Source organism: Taurulus bubalis (genome assembly GCF_910589615.1).
Source record: "Taurulus bubalis genome assembly, chromosome: 4".
Taxonomy (NCBI): domain Eukaryota; kingdom Metazoa; phylum Chordata; class Actinopteri; order Perciformes; family Cottidae; genus Taurulus; species Taurulus bubalis.
In genome coordinates, this window is record NC_136592.1 from 21744930 (window position 1) to 21768430 (window position 23501).

Here is a 23501-nt window from a genome sequence, read left to right on the forward strand (position 1 = left end):
GTCAATAGCGACCACAATTCTTTATTCACCCGCAAAACTATGCCGCACATTACCCTGAACATAGTATATTAAAGACGTTTCCTCTGTTTGGCCTGCCTGCCACAATTACATCATAAATCATCGCACCTAGAGTCTTGATATGAATCATCAATTTTCTTACAAACAAGCTAAACTAAACTGCAGGCCCACTCCAAAAGTTGTGGATCACTCCAGAGGGATCTCGTTACTTTTCTGTTCTCTAGCTCTGCTTAATTACACTATAAATTTAGCTCACAAGATTATTTTTTTAAACATTAAAAATAAAAATAATAATAATAATAAGAGGACTCTAACAATAGCACCAAGCCCAAAAATAAAATAAAAAGACCACCTGACACCAGCTCTGGCACTGCGGCGCAGTGGTTTTGCAGTACTCAGTACCACCCTGTCAGATCAGTGTGTAATAACTGTCAGTCATTCCTCATGGGATCATGTAGACGTGACAAGTGGGTAGCGTGCCTCTGACAAAATGTGGCAACCACCCAATGGGGCATAGACGTGGAGGAACAGTGGACTGTTTTCTGTTAAATACATAAACACCCTGTAATGGATGGAACATCTTAAAAATAACATTATTGTAGCTATGTAAATAGTTGTAAACTTGTGGCCATGTTTTTTTTGTCTCTAACATTGTCTGTAGATAGTTTAAGACAAGATCGAAAGTTGGTGTTATTTTTAGCAAAGCATTATTTGAGCTGGAAAAAGAGCAGTGGCGAGCTGGTCGAAAGACCCAGATACCCTTTAAAAAAGTGAGATGATGTGAGGCGCGAGAGGAAAGAGGAGGTGTTAATTATTCACTTCCCTATCCAGTTTTCAGCTACTGGCCTTGCAGTCCGTGCCTATTTAAAGCTGCCTGTAATAAGGGAGAGTAATGCATAAATGTGTTGCTGAGGTAATTAAGCAACCCTTCAAATGCACCAAGGCAGATGAGATGGAAACAAAAGAAAAAAAAACCAGACATGAGAGGATAACTGCACAGTTATTGTTTGCTATACTACCAAGACATTAAACCAAATTTAACATACTAATGGCACAGATCTCAAGAATCGCAAAAAAGAAAGGGGGGGAAAAAAGCACTTTTGAGAAGTGCCACTGTGGATGGTTGTGCATGCTCCGGATATGCCTTGAGTCACAGCTCTGGGCCATAAAAGCAGGGTTACAGGCCAAGAAATGTAGCACCACATGTACCTGCTGTCGCCTGGGGTGAGTTGTCACTCTTGTGAGTGAGTGACTGAGTGAGTGAGGAGGAGATGGAAACCATTCAGCACACCATGCCTCCGTTCTTTACTCTTTACTTGTCCCCATAAACTAACCCACGGCTGCTGTAACATGGCTTTGTTTTCCCTCTGCCTCTGGGTCTCTCTTGACTTTTCTGATTTAATCTTGGCCAGTCTCTCAGATGGTTATTTTTTCCACCGCCTTTTGGATTTATGTTACTATACTTTCCCTTTCTCTTTCCCTTCCCTTCGTCATCCCTCTTTCCGGTGTCCCCACCTCTGAACATGTATGGTAATTTGTATAATTTGTTCCTGGCATTTGTACTTTGGAGCCAACGGGAGGCTCAGCGCCACACTATCATGAGTAATTGAAATAATCAACTCCATTGCTTATGACTCATCACTTGGCACTGACTGCTCGCCTCCACATCATTGGGAGTGTGGTGCAGGAGGTGCCAGTGCTCCGAGACATTTCCCAGCACATTTCTCAGGCAGAGAGAAAGAAAAAGAGGAATAGCGAGCACCCATCTACCATGAGTCAACTATTATGGAAAACATCAAGGTCCTCCTCCCCAGGCATGTTGCACAACTCCGCTGCCGCTAAATGACGGAGCCTGAAAGATGGGATGAGGACAATTTGAGGTTACAACTTTGACACTGTGTGTAATAAATTCACCACTGCCGTAAAGTATTTCACACCAGAGGGTTTATTTTTGTCTGATACCCCACACGCACGTTCACACACCTCTACACACACACACTTCAGGTGCAGTGGCGTGGCTATGGCTTGAGGAGCTCAGTCATTCAAGCCGTTTGCACAACATGCCCCCACTGCACTGTGGGAAAACTCTCACATGGTCGTCTGCCTGCCTGGCTGATTGGAGAGTATGACGACCAGAGCTTGTTCATTGAGAAATGCCTTGACGCACACACTGCCCCGCAGTACTAGACCAGCCCATTGTACTTGTCAGTGTAGCAAGTCTCAACAGCTACAACAATGTGTGTGGGAGTCAGGTGGAGCAGATAAAGTAACATCACAAAAGTTGATTCAGGCTTTTCTTCCGGTGGCTCCTCTTGTGAGAAGGTGCTGCTGCTTGTGTCGAGGTATGCAGGGAATGGCCATGCTGACAGCTGAGGTGTGTGTGAATATATCTGTGAGTATTTCTATGTGTGAAAGAGACAAAAGGTAAAAAAAAACAAATACAAGATATATATTTTCAATACATGAATTCAACAAGCCAAAAGACCAGCTCACAATGAGGGGGGGAAATGCCCTCTCTCAGGCTGACACAGACTTACATGGATACCAATGATAGCACATGACGCGTGTAGACATGACAGACATTCGAGGCACTCAGAAAACACATGCAGGAAACGCTAGAGAGTAAATACAGAGTGTCTGTGCACATGTCTTTTCATAACTGCAGGTGGAGCCTCGACCGGCAGCCAGTGTGGAGCAGCTTACGCAGGGGCCGGCTTTTCAGGTTAAGGAAGTTGTGACATGCCCCTCCAGCAGGGCCATAAATCAGTCGACTCAAGCTCACTAAGGATGACTCTTGGGAGAGAGCAATGGAGCGCACACACACACATACAGGCACGAGCACCAGCCGCTTCAGCTTGCACACACGCACACACACACACACACACACACACACACACAGAGGTGTGAGTGCTAACAAGCGCACTAAAAACACATAGACACACACAAACAGCAGGAGCGCATACTCTGTTATGTAAACGGCTGTGGCACTTTTTGCCTGAGGTCTTGACACATCTCCCACTATGTGGTTGAGTGTATTTGTTTGTGTGTCTACGGTGTGAATATTGCGTAATCAATAAATTATAATTGTATCTTCAAAATGGCACATCTGGTTTCAACATGATTCAACTGTACACTTCTTGAAAAACATGTGACCTTTTGTAAAGAATAATAATAAATCAAGCTTACTTGGTCACTTTTTTCTCACCCATGAGGCAATAGGCTTGTTTCCGTTTTTTCGTATTAATTAACTAGACCTGTGGGGATGTTGCCAAGCCGTCTTATCGTTTAGCAATGCTGTGTGAATGTGACATTTTGTTGCTCTGTCATCACCATTCAAATCTGCACAATCAACGTGTTAATGATTCAATTATTTACCGGAGCTCAGTGCTCTGTTGCATGCAAAAGTCCTGCAAGTATTTGTCCCAAATTATACTTAAAAGTACCAAAGGTATTGGTCTTAGCCTAAAAGTATAGCCTACTCATTATGTCAAGCTTAGATTTAAAAATTAAAAATAACACATGTAATGTAGGCCAATTTATTTATTTATATAAATATTGATTCATTAATGTGTTCATCACTGTAATGATGCAGCTGGTAAAGGTGGAGCTAATGTCAGCTACTTAATATATCATTAATAATTAGGATGTACTACAATTAGGATATACTACTTAATAATACAAGTTTATTAGTTGATATATATTTTGTAATAACAATCTGAGCCTCCAAAGCAGCTTAACTGGTAACTAATAAATACTAAGTTACTTACTAATACTAACTAAATACATAAAATGGAAATACTCAAATAAAGTGCAAGTACCTCAATATTTGTATAAGTACCTGAGTAACCTAAATGTACTTTGTAACATTCCACCACTGCAAGAACAAGGACACAACAATGTTTCCAAGAGCACAAAGATGTTCAAAAATCTAGCCTCTTCATTTTGCTCTCAGAGTGCACCATATTAATGCATCCAACATTACAATGTACAAACTTTTCTTCGGGGGTAGCATGCCGTCAGACCCCCATAGGGTCATAGTCATAGTCTCATAAAAATCCTGTGAGAAACACTGTTGTTGTATCTTTGCAGCGATCTCATTTGGGTCTGTTGGCTTTCAACAACACAGTGTGCCTTGAAATTAATTTCCTCTGTCGTAGACAATAAACTAAAAGAGAATAAGTCGCCTTGAAAGACTTTAAAGAGCTTCTTACATATGTCACACTTCAGTGAATGGAATGACATCAGCAGCAGAAATAGGAGGTGCAGATATCTGATTGGCCGTTTATGGCCACTGGATTTGCTTGTGCAATAAGCCTTTTGTTCTCTAGAGAAAATTAATAGCCTTCCTGTAGCTTGGAGATCACATTGTTTGTGGTGAATAGACTCTAAAGCGTAATAACCAATCAGGCTGTTTAACTCATGAGACTGTAATGGCTCATAAAATGCAAAATGCAAGGGAGAGAGCAGAGGAATGTGAAAAGCCTTTTCTAATCAGTATATGAGCACAGCCTGACCTTATACCTGCTATTCAGAGGCTTGTACAGGAAGCACCTGTGCCTTCTCTGTTGCATCATTGAACAAATTGAGCTCATCAACAATTTAGGTTTGGAAGAAAAATCTTTGCAATCAAAAAATGTCCAGTAACCTACAGCGGCAATACCATGTACGTATAGAGGCTATATGCCATACTCACTCCATCACTGTGATTCCAAAACAAATCTGGATAAGTATCTGTAAATAAGAGGGTTATGGAAAATATTCCCTCCAGTGAATCAGCTTAATCATAATATTGCTTTATAGAGTACCGGCTGTCTGGTCATCCCCTAATCTTTGCAGTGCACAACCACAAGTAATTACTCAGCTAAAGATACTAAGTCTGAGGTGTCCACTTCCAAGAGGTTATGGCATACAAATGGCTCCGTTTGTGTCAGAAAACATGGAATATGAGCTTCAAACTGAGATTACGCAAGTTAATATTCAAGATTGATATCAAGGCCTCTTATGTAGGAAATTATAAATATCCGTAGTAGTATTCAATTACTGAGATTGATCTGGAAATAAAACATTTTTTTAAACGTATTTGGCACAGCAGTGTGTGTGAGGGTGTGCAAGTGCGCCTGTTAAGTGAGATCCTAGCCGACAGCAGCTCAAAGTAAATCTTGTGTTGAAACTTGAAACGGAAAAGGTCGTCCGTGAAGACAAACTAAAAACGTCAGGCAGTCTGATTTATTCTCAGTCTATACTTCTTAGAATTAATTGGAAACACTTCTCAGGAGAAACTATCAGTTACACACCTTTGAATTTTACAAGTTGAGACAGGTATAACCCATTTTATGGGGAGGCAGACTAACCGTTATATATAGATGATGTGAATTTGGCTGGTGGTGAATTAAAAACGTGCTCTGACAACCATAAATAGAAAGGTTTCTGTTGTTTGGGCTGGTTTGGAATTTTGTGTCCATCTGCACCCATCTGTGAAAGCAAATGCCGGGAAGAGGTTGTTGGAAGCTGCGGCGACTGCAACAGTCTGAGAGCTGAAGGAAACGGTGCAGCTTGTCAATGAGAACAAAAACACTGTCTTGCTTGGTGAGTGAAGGAGATGAGAGAGAGCAATATTGCCAGAGTGAGAAAGAGAAAAAGAGATGTATCGCCGTTTGGTCCTTACTTTGCTTCAGTGCAGCAGCCCATGCTATGGATCCTTGCTCTCCTTTTTGGCCAGCTAAATTCTGAGTGGGCAGTTCTGCCTGACCAATATGCTGTCAGAATGAGGGATGCAGCAATTACTCTATATCCACATCAGCATACTGACTGTATTGGTGCATGCATCTGGCCTTGGACAGTGAGAGAATGTGAAAGAGCAGCGCCTGACCCTCATTACATCATTGGGGTACCCTTGGGTAAGGCACTTAACCCCCAACTGCACTGGTGGGGCTGAACTGGGCAGCAGCCACGTGTGAATGTGTGTATTTGGAGGACGGTGTTGCTGAAAAAGAGCATTCATGCTCTGTATTTCTGGCCTGGAAGCATACATGTTGAAAGAAAATCAGCACTACATGTGCGACAAATAATGAACCAGTGAAACATAATATTTGGGTTATCGCATAATTATACTTTTAGATTTTCCCTGATCATTATTATGTATTATGGGTGCCATGAGCATGATTAATATTACATTCAAACTCAGTCATCAATATAGCCCGTCTGAGCTCCTTTCACACAATTGATAGAGTTGTTCTGGAGACCTTTCACAAACTTTTTTCTGTTTGCAGGTGAACGTATCAAATATTGTTAAATGTACCCTTTTCAAATAATGCCAGTCCTCCGACCAATATGTCAGCATGTTCGAATGAAATGCATTATTTAGTGCTTGTGAAAACACTCATCCGCGGAATAAGTTATTGGATGAGAATGAATATTAAAAAGATGACAGTACAGCCAAAAAAAATCCACTAACAGCTCTATTTAAAACAACACCCCGCCGGCTAAGTCAAAACAGCAGACACAAATTTGCAATCAATAGATATGATGGATAAAAACAGGGAGCTTGAAAACAACTCCACTTCAGGGTTCAAAGACAGGAGCAACCAGAAAAATAAATAAATCAAAACAGACAATTGCTGCCAGCAAAGTTTAGTTTGTCAATAAGAGTAAAATGAAGAACTGTCAAGTTGAAGTAAAAAAGCAACAAAACAAAAAAACTGGAATCAATTCAAGATTCAAGTACGTAGTACCACAAAGGCCTTGCTGAGATTTATCTTTTCTTAAAAGCTTCCTCCACCTGAGAGATGCGATAAATCTTCAGATTTTGTACTCAGCTGAGGCATTGACTGGGCCAGGGGTCAAAACAGTAAGACAGATGAAAACAAGAGATTGTCTGGAGGCCCATTAAAAGAAAATGACATGTCCTGCCTTTGTGGGCGCAATGGGAGTAAGTGTGTGTGTGTGTGTGTGTGTGTGTGTGTGTGTGTGTGTGTGTGTGTGTGTGTGTGTGTGCGTGTGCGTGTGTGCGTGTGTGCGTGTGTGTGAGAGTCTATAAGAGCACAGTATTATGTGAGGGAGGGCGAAAGGTATCTGCATATTGTAGATGGTATGACTGTGTACTGATATCTTGTATTCATCCAAGTTCCAGAAACATCCACTTGAGGTCTGACAGTCATGAAAACATTTGTGTGTAACATTCCTTTCGTTAGTACTAAAGTCTGGTTAGGAGAGGAAAACAGCCGCCACATGTTTTGTTTTCTACACAGTGTTCATCATCTCTCCTCTCTTTCTGCACATTCTTTGTCCCTGCTGTGCTCACCTCGCCACAGAATGAATGAGCGCTGTGACAAAGCCGTGTGGAGAATGTGGTTCCGCTGAATTCTTATGTTAGCACATAGCAATTGTTGTCCCTTCTTGGAAATCCCAGCAATTGGCCATCTCCACATGCACACAGTTTAGCAGGAGGAAAACATAAACAAAAAAAACTACTCTCTCTTCATTGGACCACTGAGGCGTGTTTTTAAAATCACTTATGGTCTTGTATGATTTCTGGGGGCAAAATATCTGCTTTTGACATCTTTCACGTGACACAGGTCATTTTTGCTCTGCTGCACCTGTCATGTAAATCAGCGTTCGGCCATCGAAGCCTGTTCATTAATAAACATATGGCCAAATCACACTGCATATTAATTAATGCTCCACGAGGATAAACATTATGAAATCATAGCTAAGACACAAATCAAGTACTTGTCCTTTATCCTGCCATTACTGAAGGTGTGAAGGCAGACAGGGGCAGCGGGGTGACATGAAATCAAGAGATCAGGAAAATGAAAACTGATCTACCTGCCATCATCTTCTGGGCCTCATACGGCTCCATGTAGCCATCGTTCTCGGTCGTCACCTTTTCCGTACTGGTCTGAGTTCCACCAGCCTGCTCAGCATCAAAAGGGTCCGCGTAGTCTTCAAGGATAATGGGCTGCACAAGACAAAAACAACAAGGAAAGGTGAGATCGAGGTAGGAAGGGGGAAAAAAGTAAAATATCAAGAAGGGAATTCACATTGCCACTCTGTTAAACAATACAACATGGGTAAGTGTTAGGAGAGTTGCAAGACGGATACTGCCGAGGCCCAGGACACGACAGGACCAAGTGATATCCACCGAGGGAGGCCGGAACATAAAGGGAAAAATGCATACATAAATAACCCCCCAGCCCCCGTATGCCTCAGCACACCACCACAATGCCTCAGCTTAATGCCTTACAGCACGCTCTCTGCTACTGCCGGTCGGCCTAATTATACGACGACAGACCTACATTTCAAAAGAAGAGGAAAGAAGACCACAACTGCTCAACTTTCTGAGGAGAAACTATTTGGTAGATTTATGCCGAACTGGCAGTGAGCCACAGCTAATTGCAGTCGTGCTCTTTTGCTGAGCATTTTGTGCAGTAGATGGCAATTAGGTGAACGTCCTGGGACCCAGAAATACGGCTCAAACCTTTAGGGAGCGGAGCAGCAGTCTGCGTCTATAGTGCCTTGGGGGGATATTTGTTTCCTTGAAATGTTTACTTCATATACCAGGAGACCGCTTCAAAAAGGAGAGCTCTACCCTTTGAAAGGGAAGAGACGACCATCCGAGCCATCCGTCCTCTTGGACTTTGGATAATGAGGGAGCGGGTGTGACTGAGGGACTTTTTCTCTGTTGTGGCTCCTGACAGTCTAGTCCAGTCTTGCCAATCAGTGGTCAGAAGAGTAGGGCACCGACTGCTTGTTCGGTTACTTGGAAACATTTTAGTCATGGGTTTCAAATAAGGAAAAGCTCATGCTGACACCTAAAGGAGCATGTAAACACGTACATGACTGGTACACCCTATGAGTCATGTGTAAGAGGGAGGGATTTGGTCTCATTGTAAAACAAGCTCATCACTCATCTGGCGGACGGGGTCGGGCGGGGCCGACAGAGGTGGACCGAGCCTCGTGCCCGCCACGCTGGGCCTCCTACTCGCCCGCTTTCTTGAGAACAACCACTGTCCATCTTTGCCACAGAGGGTTTTGCTTTTCCAGAAGCAAACCCCATACGCAGGCCACCCGGGCCGTGAGACTGACACGCACACACGCACACACGCACACACGCACGCACACGCACACTACTGATCGAGGTCAAGTATCATTTAACGCACCAAAAAAAAGAAAGATGTCTGGAAAAGTTTCCAGTTGTTATATGGTTGAAAGTTCAGTCGGGATAATTTGTAAGCCTCTTAGTGACAGAGCAATTCTTGCTGGTATATTCCTGCACAAATCATCTCCACTATACATGGATTAGCAATAATAGCAAGGGAAGTAAGTACCGCAGATGTTTCTCATCGCAGCTACGGTGTGTTAAATCCACCTTCCTCAATATTCTCTCTCCATCTGTTTTGGGGAAAATAACTTGTTTTTCTTCTCCCACAGCATAATTATGGGTTCCTCAAATGTTTTGCTTCTGTGACTTCAAGCAGAGGGGGAATCCAGTGCAAACATTGTCCTGGTTTGTTTTTTTGTGCCACAGAAATGTACATAATTCACTCGCAAGTTGTAATTGAAATTCAGCCATTCAGATTAGCAACATATTTGCTGCCCCAGAGACCCTCAGCATAGTATGCACTCCAGCTACAGTGTCATCATTACTACCTCACACCTTGTTGCATAGAAACTCAGCCATCAGTCATCATAGCGTGTGCCAAACCCACTTCAGATACAGTCACTGCAAACACAGCCCAAGCCTAAGAGTAAGTAACCCTCAAGAAACCAAAAAAAACATATGAATCACCTAAATGGGAGGGATGAAGGCCAGAGCCTATTTCACTGCAGTCCACATACTGTAGCAGAGTGGCTCGAGCTTTGAGACCAGAGCCCACAAATGTGATAAAACACTCCAAATGCTGCCTCTTACATTCTCTGGAACAGCTTTAGGTGACCGCAGTGGCTGAGATATTTGCCCACCGTGAGGTTTAGCAGGTTAGGCTTTTAGCAGAGCTCACACCTTAGACCTCTACCGCATTCCTTCATGCACCTTCAAGAGCCAAAGGATGCTTGGACATGTTTCAGGAAATAATGGCAGTCACTTATTGAGTTACGTGTGGAGCCACTCCAAACATATGACATCATCGTTTGCCTTTCCTGTTGACATAATGGAGGACAAATAAAGGGCAGGGTGTGTGATGAAAATGTCTGATTGCGCCAGACAGAGGGATGCATTCATGGATAAGAACCCAAGCTTAGTTTCAAGACTCAAACACGCCACTTTTAGTTTTGGGCCTGATGTGCAACATCTTTTCCATTTATAAGTGGTTTATTTATTTTTTTGTTTGGTAATGTCTGAAGTGGCATGGTTCTAGAGGGCAGATAAGGTAAAACACTTCACTTGAACTCTAATGTATGTGCATTTCTGCAATCCCAAACAATCAAAATCAGGCTGAATCAAATCTGCTGGTGCTCTTAGCGAAAAACAGGAGTCTGCAATCAGTCACAAGGGGATCTTGGCCGCTCTTTAAAAATGACCTTTGCAAAGCCTTAGTCAGTATTTAGAATGCGCTTTTTCATTATTTAGTCTTAAAACATTCTGTCAAGACAATAGTCAATTAAAAAAATCAATATTTCTCACTTCAAATTCAGTTGGTTTGATTTAAGGAAAACATATAGGGCTGCTAGCAATGTGAATATCTTAATTACGGTGCCTGTGCTGTGTCCAAAATAAGGTTGCAAAGGCTTGTAATCAAACAGCTACACAAAAAAAGAAAGAAGGATTTACAGTTTCCAGGCATGTGTGTATTTAGCTCCCAGTTGGGCAGTCAAAGCTCGGTTTAGTACCTGGCTCATGTTCTTATTCCAGTCAGCAGGGACAGTCACATTTTATTTTTGTTTAAGCTGATGGCAAACCAGTTGTCCCTTTAATTTAGAATTATTGGGCAATTGTGTTACAACATAGCTCCACATTGCAGTAATATAGGTGACTAACAGGACTTGTTTGTTTGCCAGGTATCTTTTTATGAAGGGGGAGTTGTTAAGCTGCATGGTGATTATCAGTTCCTCCCTGTGTGTCATATTCATACCTTCACAAAGCTGTAATGTGTACAACTGCAATATTCTATTGTCACCCATTAGCAGACAGCAGCCTTGTTCATGTTTGGGTGGAGGAGGTGGTTAATATTTCCAAATTGCTCCAATGGGTCCTTCCTGTCCCAGTGTACTAATGACTACTCGACAGCAGGAGGGGTGCTAGAGAGCGGCAGCGTCGCCTGGGGACACACCATCTGCCTTGTGGCATACCAGGGTGTGTCAGGACTGCAGCCAAGCCACACTTGTCATGAAAGCAAAATTCCCCCTCAGCACAAGACTGCAGTGCCTCAATATATCAGGTCTTTGCTAAGCCGCGCTGTAAGCCTATATGAATCTCTCAAAGCCACCAAAGAGGCTTAGGCCATGTCCCCGTGGTAGCTTGGTCCTTTACTGGTGTGCAGCATGGAGAGAGAGAGAACACTCTCAATTACTTTCATTCCACAGCTCAGATCCCAGACTGGCCATGTCTTACACCTGACAGGGAGCTGTGGCAGCTCGCAAACGAAGAGAGCAACTTCTTGAAATGCACTGCAGCTCTCGGGCAATGAAGCCGACTTCAAATCAGCAGGAACAGAGGGGACACATTAGCGAAGGAGGGGGACGATAACAGGCACCTGCCATTTTGGCTTTCGATGCTAGGACTTGACGATGCTGGGCCTTGAAGGATTGCAATTCGATTTGGCCTCAGACTTCCATTAGAAGTGAGAAAATATCGGCCACAATTCTCTTCCTGCATGCCTAATGGAGAGAAAATGGGTTTGGGCTGGCTCGTCAGATAATCAGGAGCAAAATAATTCAAAATTCAGAAACCCAGATAGTTGAAATTTAGTAGATTTGGTCGCAATAATAATTTGAAAATAGGCTGCAACATTTCTCTATGTCTGTTTTTTTTAAGCTAGCCACATGTCCACTTAAGAACCATAAACAACCAGAAGCAAATGCAATGTACCAGCTAGGCAATTCCACCCAGAGATTAGCAGATAAACGCCTTTAGACATACATAGAGGAAAATAAAGACTAATCTCACTCTGGCTGAATGAGTGAGGACAGGAATATAATATTAATGTCATGGCTTGTCCAGGAAGGATTGAACGCATCTCAGCTAGTCAAGGTTGAAGCCCCCCTGAGACTGCCAGAAAAGTCAGCAGGCTGTAGAATGAGAGGAGGGGGAAAAAAGAAAGAAAGAGGGCTGACGTGTGTGATTTATGTCTCACACCACGAGGGATTTCAGCCACTGATAACCTAATACAACTCAGTGCTTAGCAGCTCAATTGCATTAAGGCATTTCAAAAGGCTTTTTTTTTTTGCTGCTATTGCTCTTTTGTTCTTTAGCGGGACAAAAAAAAGAAAGCATGCCACTAATGGGGGGGGGGGGACATAAAGCCACTTTAAAGAAGTGGGGTGAGAGAAGACAAAAAGATAGGGGGACATTATTTGTGTTTTATCTTTGAGCTGCCATGCATAAAGTATGTTTACTCCTATTGGATGGAAAACTGTTCAAACGTTCATGTAAAACCCAACCTCAGCAAGCTGAGCATCACCGCAGTGCCTCTGCTGATAGCTCCTCCACTTTATCTGTGTCTGTAAACATAGGATGAACGGTATGTGTGCAGTGTGCAGTCATCCTAAGATAACTTGGCAACAGATTTCTAGAAAGAACATACTGGCAAGAAACACTCCCTCAAGGCAATATATTTAAGCAAGCATGATCACAGCTTCTCTGTTTACATAATGCAGTTAGTATCAATAAGATACTTTTATGTTTCTATGAAGAGAGCGCAAATCTGGTTACAATTCATTGAAGCCCCCTTGTGAAGACGCTGCCCTGCTGGGCTCGACCAAACAGATTAGGCAGACGGAAAATTGGCTTCGCCTCCAAAGGAGAGACAGTGCACGATTGCATTTCCCACCATACAGACCTGACATTAATGAAACTTTATTGAAATGTTCCCAAAGAAACACGGCAGCTGCTTGAGCTCCAGCCTCTACGAGCCTGGAAGAGTGATGTGGCTCTTCTAAAGGCCTACTTAGGAGTCTGCAGAGGCAGCTAATCAAATTTCTATATTTGCTATAAAGACGCCTTTACACAATCAGTCACAACCTACGCCGACGGAGAGCACTTCAATTCAAATAAAGTTCTGTTTATTTCCAGGCATATTAATTTGCTTTGCTTTTAGGCTAATTGGAGAATCATTCAAGAGCAGCAAGTCAGTGTTAGCAAGCACGCTCGTCCTTGTGAATCAACGCAAACAAATACTGACTTCACCGACAAGACTAAAGCAAGCACAGACCTCCTCAGAACGTGCATGACCTGATGATTAGTTGAAAAACAGACAAAGGCGTGTGAAAAGACTTCCTGTACTCCCACCATAACAGCAAGCTCAGAATGTAGAGAATATATCTGCAGCATATACTCCACTGCATGTGTGTTAGGGTTAGCATTCTCCTTTGCACAACAATGTGCTCAGCCATCCGTTTCACATGTGTCCTGTGCTGTTCAAAGAACGGCTCACACTTATGTATTGCACACCATCCCCTTTAAGATTCAGACCACATTAAATGCTGGTTCTTCAGATCTCTCCACTCTTACCCATGTGGGGCGGCTTTCCGGGTGAAGCCGGTTCTTTTGGCACAACTGATTTAGCCTGTTGTTGATCATGACTTGCATGGGAATGCTTCCAGATGCAGTGACGCTGATAACCTGCACCACACTTGTGGGTAAAAACTCAGCAATACATAAAATAGTGGAGCCATAACAGGATTGAATGGAAATGGGCGTTGAAACACATTACGTCCAGCTGGATATTCTACACATCACCACTGTGTGTATGGGATGCTGGGCATTATGATGCTTTCACAGCACCTATAGTCCAGTATACTGGGGTCACAACATTGCACATGTGCACTCACAAATCAGGTATGTGTGTGCATGGGTTGCATAGATAAATAAATTAAATAAAATAATTAGTGGACTAGCTCTCAATCAGTGAGGTAGTAGGATATCTAGTCTTCATTAGTCAAGGATCGTTCAAATCAGACTTTCCAAAGACATTCAGTCTGTACAAATGATTACGAAAGAGGTCTCTGGCAATCACGATGAACTCCTAGAAATGTCACTTCTTCAGAGTTCAAAAAAAAATCCTGAGACCTTCAAGAAGTTATAAATACGACAGATGTTCTGTCATTTAGACTTGATATAACACGATAGCGGTCTTTCCTACTGGAAAACCTCTAGTAACATAGAACATAAAATATCTTGTCTCACAAAAACTAGGTAGCATCATGAGTCAGCATCACATTAACAGAGAAGACCATATGCTGCTAATCATATTTTCCTATCTCTTTTGCTTTTTCATAAATGGGAAAATAAGATGCGTCTACCGCTGTATTCTCAACATCCCTGAGCAGCATTCTGGATTCACCAACTGCGGATCTTTTGCCTCTCTCATCTCTTTGGTATTACTTTGGTAAATATCAATAGGAGATTTAACAGAATCCCTTCTATAATGTCTGGATCTGCATATGTAGTGCATGTGGATGTTATTATCTGCTTAAAAGCATATTTAACATCCAATAACACTACATTGTGGCATCCCAGAACAACCCAATAGCTAATTCCAGCCCTCAAGACAAAATTAACTTGTTGCATTGTTGTTGCTCAACTCTTTTTCTGACAGGATTTGTTCAGCTGACGTTTGACCTTGAAAAAGGTCAACAGGCTCAACTATTGTTTTGAATTACCGCTCATAAAACATCCACATGAGCTGCTAATGGCCCCCGCTGTACTGTCAATGTGTTGTAAAGCTGTAAAGTAAGAAGATGTGTAAAACAGGCATCTTCAGTATCAGAACAACACTAAACTAAACTGCACGTGTGTGCCCCGCATGGACGGTGGGGTTCATTCTTTTTTAAACTGCTAAATTACCTTTTTAATAAATTCCCACTCTTGCTGCCCTCCTCTTCTGATGAATGACTGCATCTTCCTTTAGCACCCAAGGCAGTGAAGCACAAAAAGCAGCAGCCCAACTTGTCCCTAAGGACCTCCTTCATTGAAACACACTCCACACAGCCACTTAAGACCCCCAGTGGAGAAAGGGGAGGGGGCCATGGGCTGCACCCTCTGAAGGTGCTCTTAATATGCAACAGATATTCAAGATTAAGTACTCGACGACACGCTTGGCAAAATCCAATTTCCTTCCTCTGCCCCCTTCTCTCTGTGATAGATTTATTGGCAGTGTTTCTGCTACATACAGTTAGTGTGCGGCACAAGAGTCTATAATAATTCAGGTGCTACAATGGAATGTTGGTATTTTATAAATATGATAATCCCCCGCCCCTGTGAATGAGCGATTTGTACTCAGCGTGAGCTACACTAATTTCCCTCATCACTACAGTTAGAATTATTGAGCAAACATAAATTTGTATTTATTTTTTATTTGAGAATGAGGTATAGTCGGCTGAAAGGAAAAAAGGAATAATGAAGTTGTTCAAAAACACAAACATGCTGATACATACTGTGGACATGCATTCCACTCCCCCGTGATGCTGCTACCACAACGCAAAAGTGAAAACATAATTGTTTACCACAGCTCCTATAGGAGGGAAACTGACACAATTAGGAAACTAGGGCTTCATGAAACAACACAGGAGATCCACTGGGATGGAGGCTTTGATTTTGGGAGAGTGATTTAGAAAGCACGGAGAAAAACAAGCCACAGTCGGGCTGTTAACAAAGCTACAAATTTGGATGTGAGGCCGTCTTGATTGAGGCTGGAAGCTCTGCGGCCTCAGATAGCCTCCGTGTGGGGAGGCTGCACCGAGGTCCCTGAACGTTGCCTACACTGACAATTGAGCGAGCGCTCAGGGTGGAGTCCCACACCGCTGCCATTGCAAAATGCTAGAGAGGCAATATCAAGGGGGGGGGGGGGACACACAATCATCAGTCTGTTGCCACAAACAGCCCTCGATGGCGCATGCAACAACTATGTGCAGCCACCATTTGTCACTATTTCCGACATCTAGATTGCTCATGTCTAAACAGCCGAGAACATTAACTGGTTACATTTTAGCAAGCAAGCGGCAGCCAGGACAGCCAGCCTACACACAGAGGGGCGAGCACAGACTTGTCAAGTTAAAAAGGGAATGTCACAAAGTTGTAAACACTTCCTGACAGGATGGGAGAACTTCCTTAATCCCGGAGTAAGCAAGCCATTCCTTATTTTCCACCAAACAACTGCAGATATGGTTTCTTTCTCTATGTGCGTTGCTGTCACAACAACAGCTCATTTGAACTGTGGCAAATAAAAACAAGAAAATGTGAGCAGCAGAGCGTCATTGCAACTAAATAGTTTCATGGACTTGTTTCTCATTCACAGAATGAAATGAAAGTCTGGAATCCCACAAGAAGACATGGAAGTGTTCAGCTTCCTGGTGAGCAGTCAGATCACAGGGCAGCTCTGTTTGCAAGACGGAAGTCTGGCTGCCTCCTGCAGTGTGACACAAAAACAACAGCCTGCACTCCCACGCAGAGAGAGATAAAAAAGGGAAATCAGATCTCCATGACCTCTACAGTATGCTGTATTGTGATGTAAAAATAACTATTTGGTTACAGCCAATATTTGAATAGTTTAGAGGGCAGAGCTACTGATTTTAGAAAAAAAACATGCAAAAAAGTAAATGCCTCATGCCGATTCACACACAGCCACAAACACACACACACACACACACACACACACACACACACACACACACACACACACACACACACACACACACACACACACAGTCATTAAATAAAACAGAGCCATGTGTCTACAACTCCCCAGGGACTAGGGCTGCAGCAGTAGTCTGCAGGCTAATTGTGACCTGGCGGAATCATGTGACTGATGTTCCGCTGCAAAGCCAGAAAAAGCAAATCGAGCAACAAACACAACAGACTCCATCGGGACTCTTTAAAGTGGAAAAAAAGGCTCCCAGATGGAGGGGAAGGAGAAAATAAGCAAACAATGGCTAAAGGCCATCTTTTCTAAGACCTATAACTTCCAAGCGCATGTGGTGAGATGGTTGTATATAAAACCTAACCATGAATAGTTATTACATCCAGTTATGCTGGATTACAGTGCCATCACAAAAATGTAATAGGATTTATGGATTCACCAAAATGATATCTTGATGAAAAGCAAACCGTCTGGTGCTCAATTGAATAACCATTACATTAAGGCTTATCAGCATATCCTCCACGACAGGATGACTTCATTCTGCCCCACAGAGGCGGGGCTTAAACATGTACACTGTTAAACGCTGTGCTCCTTCCTTCCTTTCAAAGCGCTCTTCCAGGATTATTGGTCGGGTCGCCGGAAGCCATTGTGGTGCTCTTTGGTCATGGACAGTAAAGCATAACAAAAGTATCAAGTATGTTTGGCATGAAATGAACAATGTGTTGTATAATGAGCAGTGAGTAATTAAACCTGACTATCTTGTAGTCTTTAAATAGCAGGGGTGACTTTGAGAAAATGTCTTAGATGTTTAAAATAGTTCAGGAAATGCGTGGCATTCTTTGACAGCTCAGTGAACAGCGGGTTAAACTGAAAATGGAAAAAAAAAAAAAAAATCATCCCTGCCACTTCACGCCAACAATATCAAAGTCTAGACCTAACTGTTGCAGTACGAGTCAGTGTAGCGACAGCAACACATTGTCTTTATTTTACGCAATTTGTCATAATTGTCAAAACAATTATCTACTCTGCGGTAACACGTTTGTCACTACTGAGCACAATTAAAAGAACAACAGCTGCAAAATCCGAGGCATTTACAACACAGCTTTCACACCAATCTGTTGATTATTTCAACCTGGGTATCACATTGTTCCAGCGGTGAAAATTACCTAAAATCATTACTGGCGAGGCTATGCATTATTTCCAAAATGCATTCCTCTTGGAGTGCCACAGGTGCAAAATAATTGTCATTTTAAATCTACTGAGGAAGAAAATATCCCATGATGTCCAACACTATGACTTTTACTCAGCCAAAGAGCACCAACACAGGTTTGTGTAATTGTAGAGCAACAAGGGCACACCCCGCACCGCTCTGACATCCAGTCGGCCCTGCTAGCAACCTAACCAGCCTGGCTGACACAGATAGAGAACTGCACTTAAAAGCGCTGCTATAACAAAGCATGATGGGCTCTGATGTTTTCATCCATTTTTTTTTGGTTCCCTGAAGAAAACCACTCTCGCAGACACAGGTGATATTGACGTCTGTGCTTGACATTTCTTCCATCACTGGCAGAGATGAGAGCGTAAAAGGCCGGTGGGATGCATTTATAAAGCTCCACTGATGTCTGGAGTGCCTGGGTGAAAGGCCAAGCGAAGATATTCAGGTTGTGGGGAAATGAAGCTGAGCAGAGTTCAACAATGCTTTTCAGGCACTGTGATCTGCAAGCATAAAAAAGTTTTATCTGACCACGCTGGAAGACTGTAGTTTGGAAGGAATGTCTGGCAAGGACGTAATTCAGGCCTTTCGCTCACTGCAGTCCATCTCAAGTTCAATCTCCTCATTACACATGCAAAAGATAAATGAAAGGAACAACTTTTCCACAACAAATTAAGCCAGATGTAGCCTGCGGTGCAGTGTCTTTGCGTTTGTATGGACTGCTATTCGTGGTAAGTGACGTATCATCTACAATGAAATACAATGTCTGATCTTCAACCCAAAACCAGCAACTACATGACTTCCTCTGGCTCCTATTGTGTGCTGTCAAATCTGAAACCAGTCATGTTTTTATATCACAATGTGATTCATATGTTTGGCTCTATATGTAAGGTTGCATCCGGATTAAACAAACAATAGTGGTAAATGTGAGCTAAGATAAAGCCAGTCATTGACTGGTATCGATTTTCTCGGCAAAGTCTTAGCGAGAAAGAAAATACACAAACTGTCAAACTTTTACTTTAAATCAAAAACGGGATTTGGGCAAAAAAGGCCAAAGAGCTGATGTCTACATGAAGCACTCAAGTGGGCTAATAACATATTTAAAACACAAACAAAGACTTTTAAATGTTTTAAACTTTGCTTCTGGAACTAAAATAACAAGTGCTTTATAAATGACCCCATTCAACCTGATGTAAGGCCGGTTGACTAATTTTTTTAAATACCTATGCTAGCAAACAAACACACATGCAACAATCAGAAACATACATTTGGAGGTGACACCAATGGTGTCCCACCTCCAGCATACTGAGTCAGGTTCTGTAAAAAAAGGTGCATGGAAGGGATGCAGCAAAATAAGCACAGAGGAAATCTGTCGAGCCGGATGCCTCTGTTGGCTGCACAACAAATGCCTGGGGTTCTGATCCAAAATTCTATAGATAGATATGCAAGCTGGCTCGTAGGATCATTGAGTTAAAAGGGACCCCGGGCCATGAAGGGAGCCAATGTTGGATTGAAACAGCATTTTCCCAGGTGCACAGACAGATACTGATGATGGGCTGCACTTCACAAGGATGCGGCAGCCTGTCAGCTCCGCGCTGCTGCTTTTGTTTACACGTTTCCGAGCGGAGCCCTTCATCACTTTCGCGTGTCCTTGAAAGAAGTTCGGTTAGTGCTGAGTAGAGCGATGAGCTGGGAGATGAGGCCTTTAATTAGCTCCAAGGCGGGGTGATAATTGATCATCTCCCTCAACTCATTCTACCATGAAGGGCTCGCCGCCATTAAAAAACAAAACGCATCACAATGCCTTGAAAACTGAAAACCACGAGTACCAATCTGCATCAAAATAAAGCTCCATATGAAGTGCAACTCCAAAAACATAAACAAAAATCCACTGAATAAATTGACACTTCTTAGACGATGACTGGCACACAAAAAAACAACACAGGATTAGAATACTGAGATGAAATAAGTCACCTGTGAAAATGCAGCAAATACTTTCTCATTTGCAGTGTATCATTGCATATAAAAAATAAAAAAAAGATGTATCTTTCTTTTTTCCCACCATGGAAGCCTGGGGAATAGAAATTGACTCTTGTTGCTACTATTGGCATTTCAGGAATTAAGTAAGCAGTGATATAATTAGCATTCATGAGTCAAGTAATTAAAACATCAATGTAACCAAGCGGTGCTGTTAAGACACTGCTCGCAGTCAGCGTTTAGTGTGTGCCGTTAGTGAGAAAAGCGAGTTTCTGTGAAGCCACTGTCTCCATTTACGATCATGCTGATATGCATGTATTTGTGGGGGCACGTCTACGAGTGGGCTACGAGCCAGAAATATAAGCTTTTTTTTGCCCTATTAATCACCGTCCAGATGTCTGTCTTGGTTTGTGTGAAAAATTACCCAAACAAGAACACTTTCAACTTTTCAACTCTAGTCTGAGGGGAAAGTGTGAAACCAACTGCAAACAGCGCGTCCTCCCACTGAAAGGGCACTCGTCACCTGGAGAATCCCTCAAACAAGGATTTACAAACAATTATCATGGCCAGCCACACATGGCTTACAGACTAACTCTAATCCTCACAAAAGTTTAGAAGCCTCACAACTCCAAATGAAACGACGGTTTGACAAGCATGTGAATTATTTGAAGGTTTTCTTTCATTATATACACAATGGGACGTACTTGTGTAAATTTTCCCCTTTGAGACAGTCTAGGAATACTTAACATTGAAATAAAATGTGTACTAAAGAATGCAAGGTGAAATGTTTTTTGTGAGGTATTTCTGCTGCAAATTCACCCCTTCTCTTGTGATATATCAGGTAAAAGACAGTAATAAGCCATGCAAAGGTAAGAAGGTACTTCACTCAGTGGCACAATGTAGCCGAATAAAAAGCAGTTGCAAAACCAAATAAAACTTTACTTATTATTATGATGAATTATACGGGACAGTTTCCAAGTTCTTTTATATATAGATTATTTTTTTTTTTCCTTTTTTTTGGGGGGGGGGAGTTTTTCCCTGATCTGATGTGAGGTCCTGGGACAGGGATGTCATATATGTACAGATTGTAAAGCCATCTGAGAAAAAACTAAAAATTTGTGATTCTTGGCTATACAAAATAAACTGAATTAAATTGAATATCTCCACTTCTCACATTATTTTTGTGAAACCTTCAGCCCCTGATAAGAAACCCTTCTCTCGACATATTGCTTAGGCCAGCAGCTGTCAGCACTGATTTAGCTCGTCCATAACATCATACCGGTAGGTGTGAGGTATTTAAACCATACTATACAATCATCTGCATGTCTGTTAGAGCCATATGTGCACATGGAGAGGGAAAGAGGAGGGGCGAAAGCAACTGTATTCCTGACTCGGGGAAATCCACACAAGCTTGAATTAACATGAGACAACTGTAATCTGTGTAATCAGTTTGAACAGCTGCAGCAGTCGGCTGAAAATGACCAATTCAGGTTTCCTCCTTTTTTTACTGATAACGCATAGCTGCATGATTGTTAAAAAAAATGCATTAACGAGGTGGCTGAAAACAGTGGCCGACTGTTTGGGAAAACAAAACCTTGGCACAGAAGGTTGTGTTGAACCTAACCAACTGTCAACTCGCCACACGTCACAAGACAGGTGCGAAAGCAAACACAGGAGCAGGAGGAAGTAACGTGAAGGTGAAAGTAAGATCGCTTCAACTAAACATTTTAGAGGCCGAGATGTGATCTGAGGAAGAAACAAACAGTGGAGCGCAGTGTGCATTTTCACAGGGCCGTGCTTTCTCCCCTGTACATGAGCTATGCAGACACTGAAACATTCCTCAGCCGGATCGCACTCATCATTCGGTATGTCCTTAACCTCACTGACACCGAACATCTCAGGTTCCTCCAAATGAACCCTGTGTGTATGAATTCCTGAGAGGCCTGACATGATTGTGTGCTTCAAGACACACACACACACACACACACACACACACACACACACACACACACACACTCACACTCACACTCACACACTCACACACTCACACACTCACACACTGCCCGCCTGTCTCCACATTCATTTTTGTGCTGATGAGTGTGCAACCACCTCTCTGCATCAACCTCAAAAAGGTAGAACACCAAAGGCTGAAGCTTGTGCTGTTCTGGTCAAAGAACTGTACCAACAGAGGCTCAAATTAGAGCCATCTATCCATAAACCCATCACTAGTCACCCCCACCCACCACTGCAAAAAGAACATCTGCCTGGTGCAATACAATTTGATTCCAGATACATTAGAGGCATTGTGTGAATGAGGAATAAACTACACACAGAGATGGGCACACACATTTGGAGCAGAGTTTGTCTGCACTTGTTGACTGTCACAAAAAAATGTGAAATGAAGAAATCACTGAATGAATTAATCAGTATTAATAAGGCAGGTCTGCTCCGACATTGATCTGCGTGTAGAGCGTTCCCGCCACAGCACGCCCTGTATTGCAGGTTAGTTATTAGACAGGGGAGGATGTCGCAACGCATGTGGGCAGCAGTTGTGCGCTTGTGATAACAAGTTATGCCGGTTGTAACGATTCCTTCCTTACAGGAGTAGGTCAAATGCTTAACGAACAGACTATGTTTAACTTAAGAAGAAGAAGAAAAAAAGTAGTGTACGAGAACGATGTGTAGGTTAACTTAGAAAAAAAAATGGACGTTTAGAAAAGTTTCATGAACGAATATAAACGCTTTTTGTTTCTTATAGGCGTTTAGGTCGTAGACTAGAGCCCACTTTGAAGGACACTCGTTTGGACTAAACTTCACCCACCTTCTCCTTGCTGTCGTGGTCCGAGGGAGGTGAAGTTGGAGATTTAACGCTCCCCAGAGCAACAGCTTGGGTGACTGTGACGCCGCCGCCGCCGCCTGGAGCCGTGCTGCTCTTTTCGATTGTTTCCACCTTGATGAGTCGGTGCTTTGGTGACACATACTTGATATCCGGTGACCCCCCACTGTTCAAGCTCGAGCCGAATGAAATGTTTCCACCTGGGGTGTACGGGTCCTCGAAGTCCAGCTCCTTCTGTAGTTTGTAAGCAGCGAGGATGTCCGGTTGCGCGGGGCTCGGGAAGGTGGCTCCGGAGCTCGTGTGTTGGTAGCCAGGCGCACCGGGCACGCCGGTGTGACAGTGTCGGTAGTCCGGTTTCGGAGGCGCCGGAGGGGGTGCTTTGATAGTTTTGAATCCGAGGTGCTCCTTGAACCACTTGGCCATGCTGCCAGTGCATCGCTCTCAAGTCAATGAATGTAGTTTAGTTCTACCTTTCCTGCCAGCGGAGCCCGGGGTCTGTTCGTCAAAGTGGTGCTCCTCGGGTCACCCGCTGCCAGCCGGACCGGTGTCGGAAGCGCGTCGCCAGTCTCGTGCGACTCCGTCGGTCCGGAGAGGAGTGCGCGAGCGGAGCGAGCGAGGGGGGAGGGGGGGGGGGGGGGGTCGAGGGGCCTGGGGAGGGGTGGGG

General features: G+C 43.1%; 1 protein-coding gene across 5 annotated transcripts in view; it reads right to left on the reverse strand.

The window, feature by feature from the left end:
• shf (Src homology 2 domain containing F) overlaps positions 1-23260 on the reverse strand; it is a gene marked incomplete at its 5' end in the record, with an annotated part of 87433 nt that extends 64173 nt beyond the window's left edge. For 4 of the 5 annotated variants that reach the window (XM_079216482.1, XM_079216479.1, XM_079216481.1 and 1 more), the window contains 2 exons: positions 7843-7975; positions 22823-23260. In XM_079216482.1, coding sequence (XP_079072608.1) covers positions 7843-7975; positions 22823-23260 — 571 coding nt within the window. The remainder of the gene's footprint in view (positions 1-7842; positions 7976-22822) is intronic. The other variant, XM_079216480.1, reaches the window with a different exon arrangement.
• Positions 23261-23501: the final 241 nt, after the last annotated feature.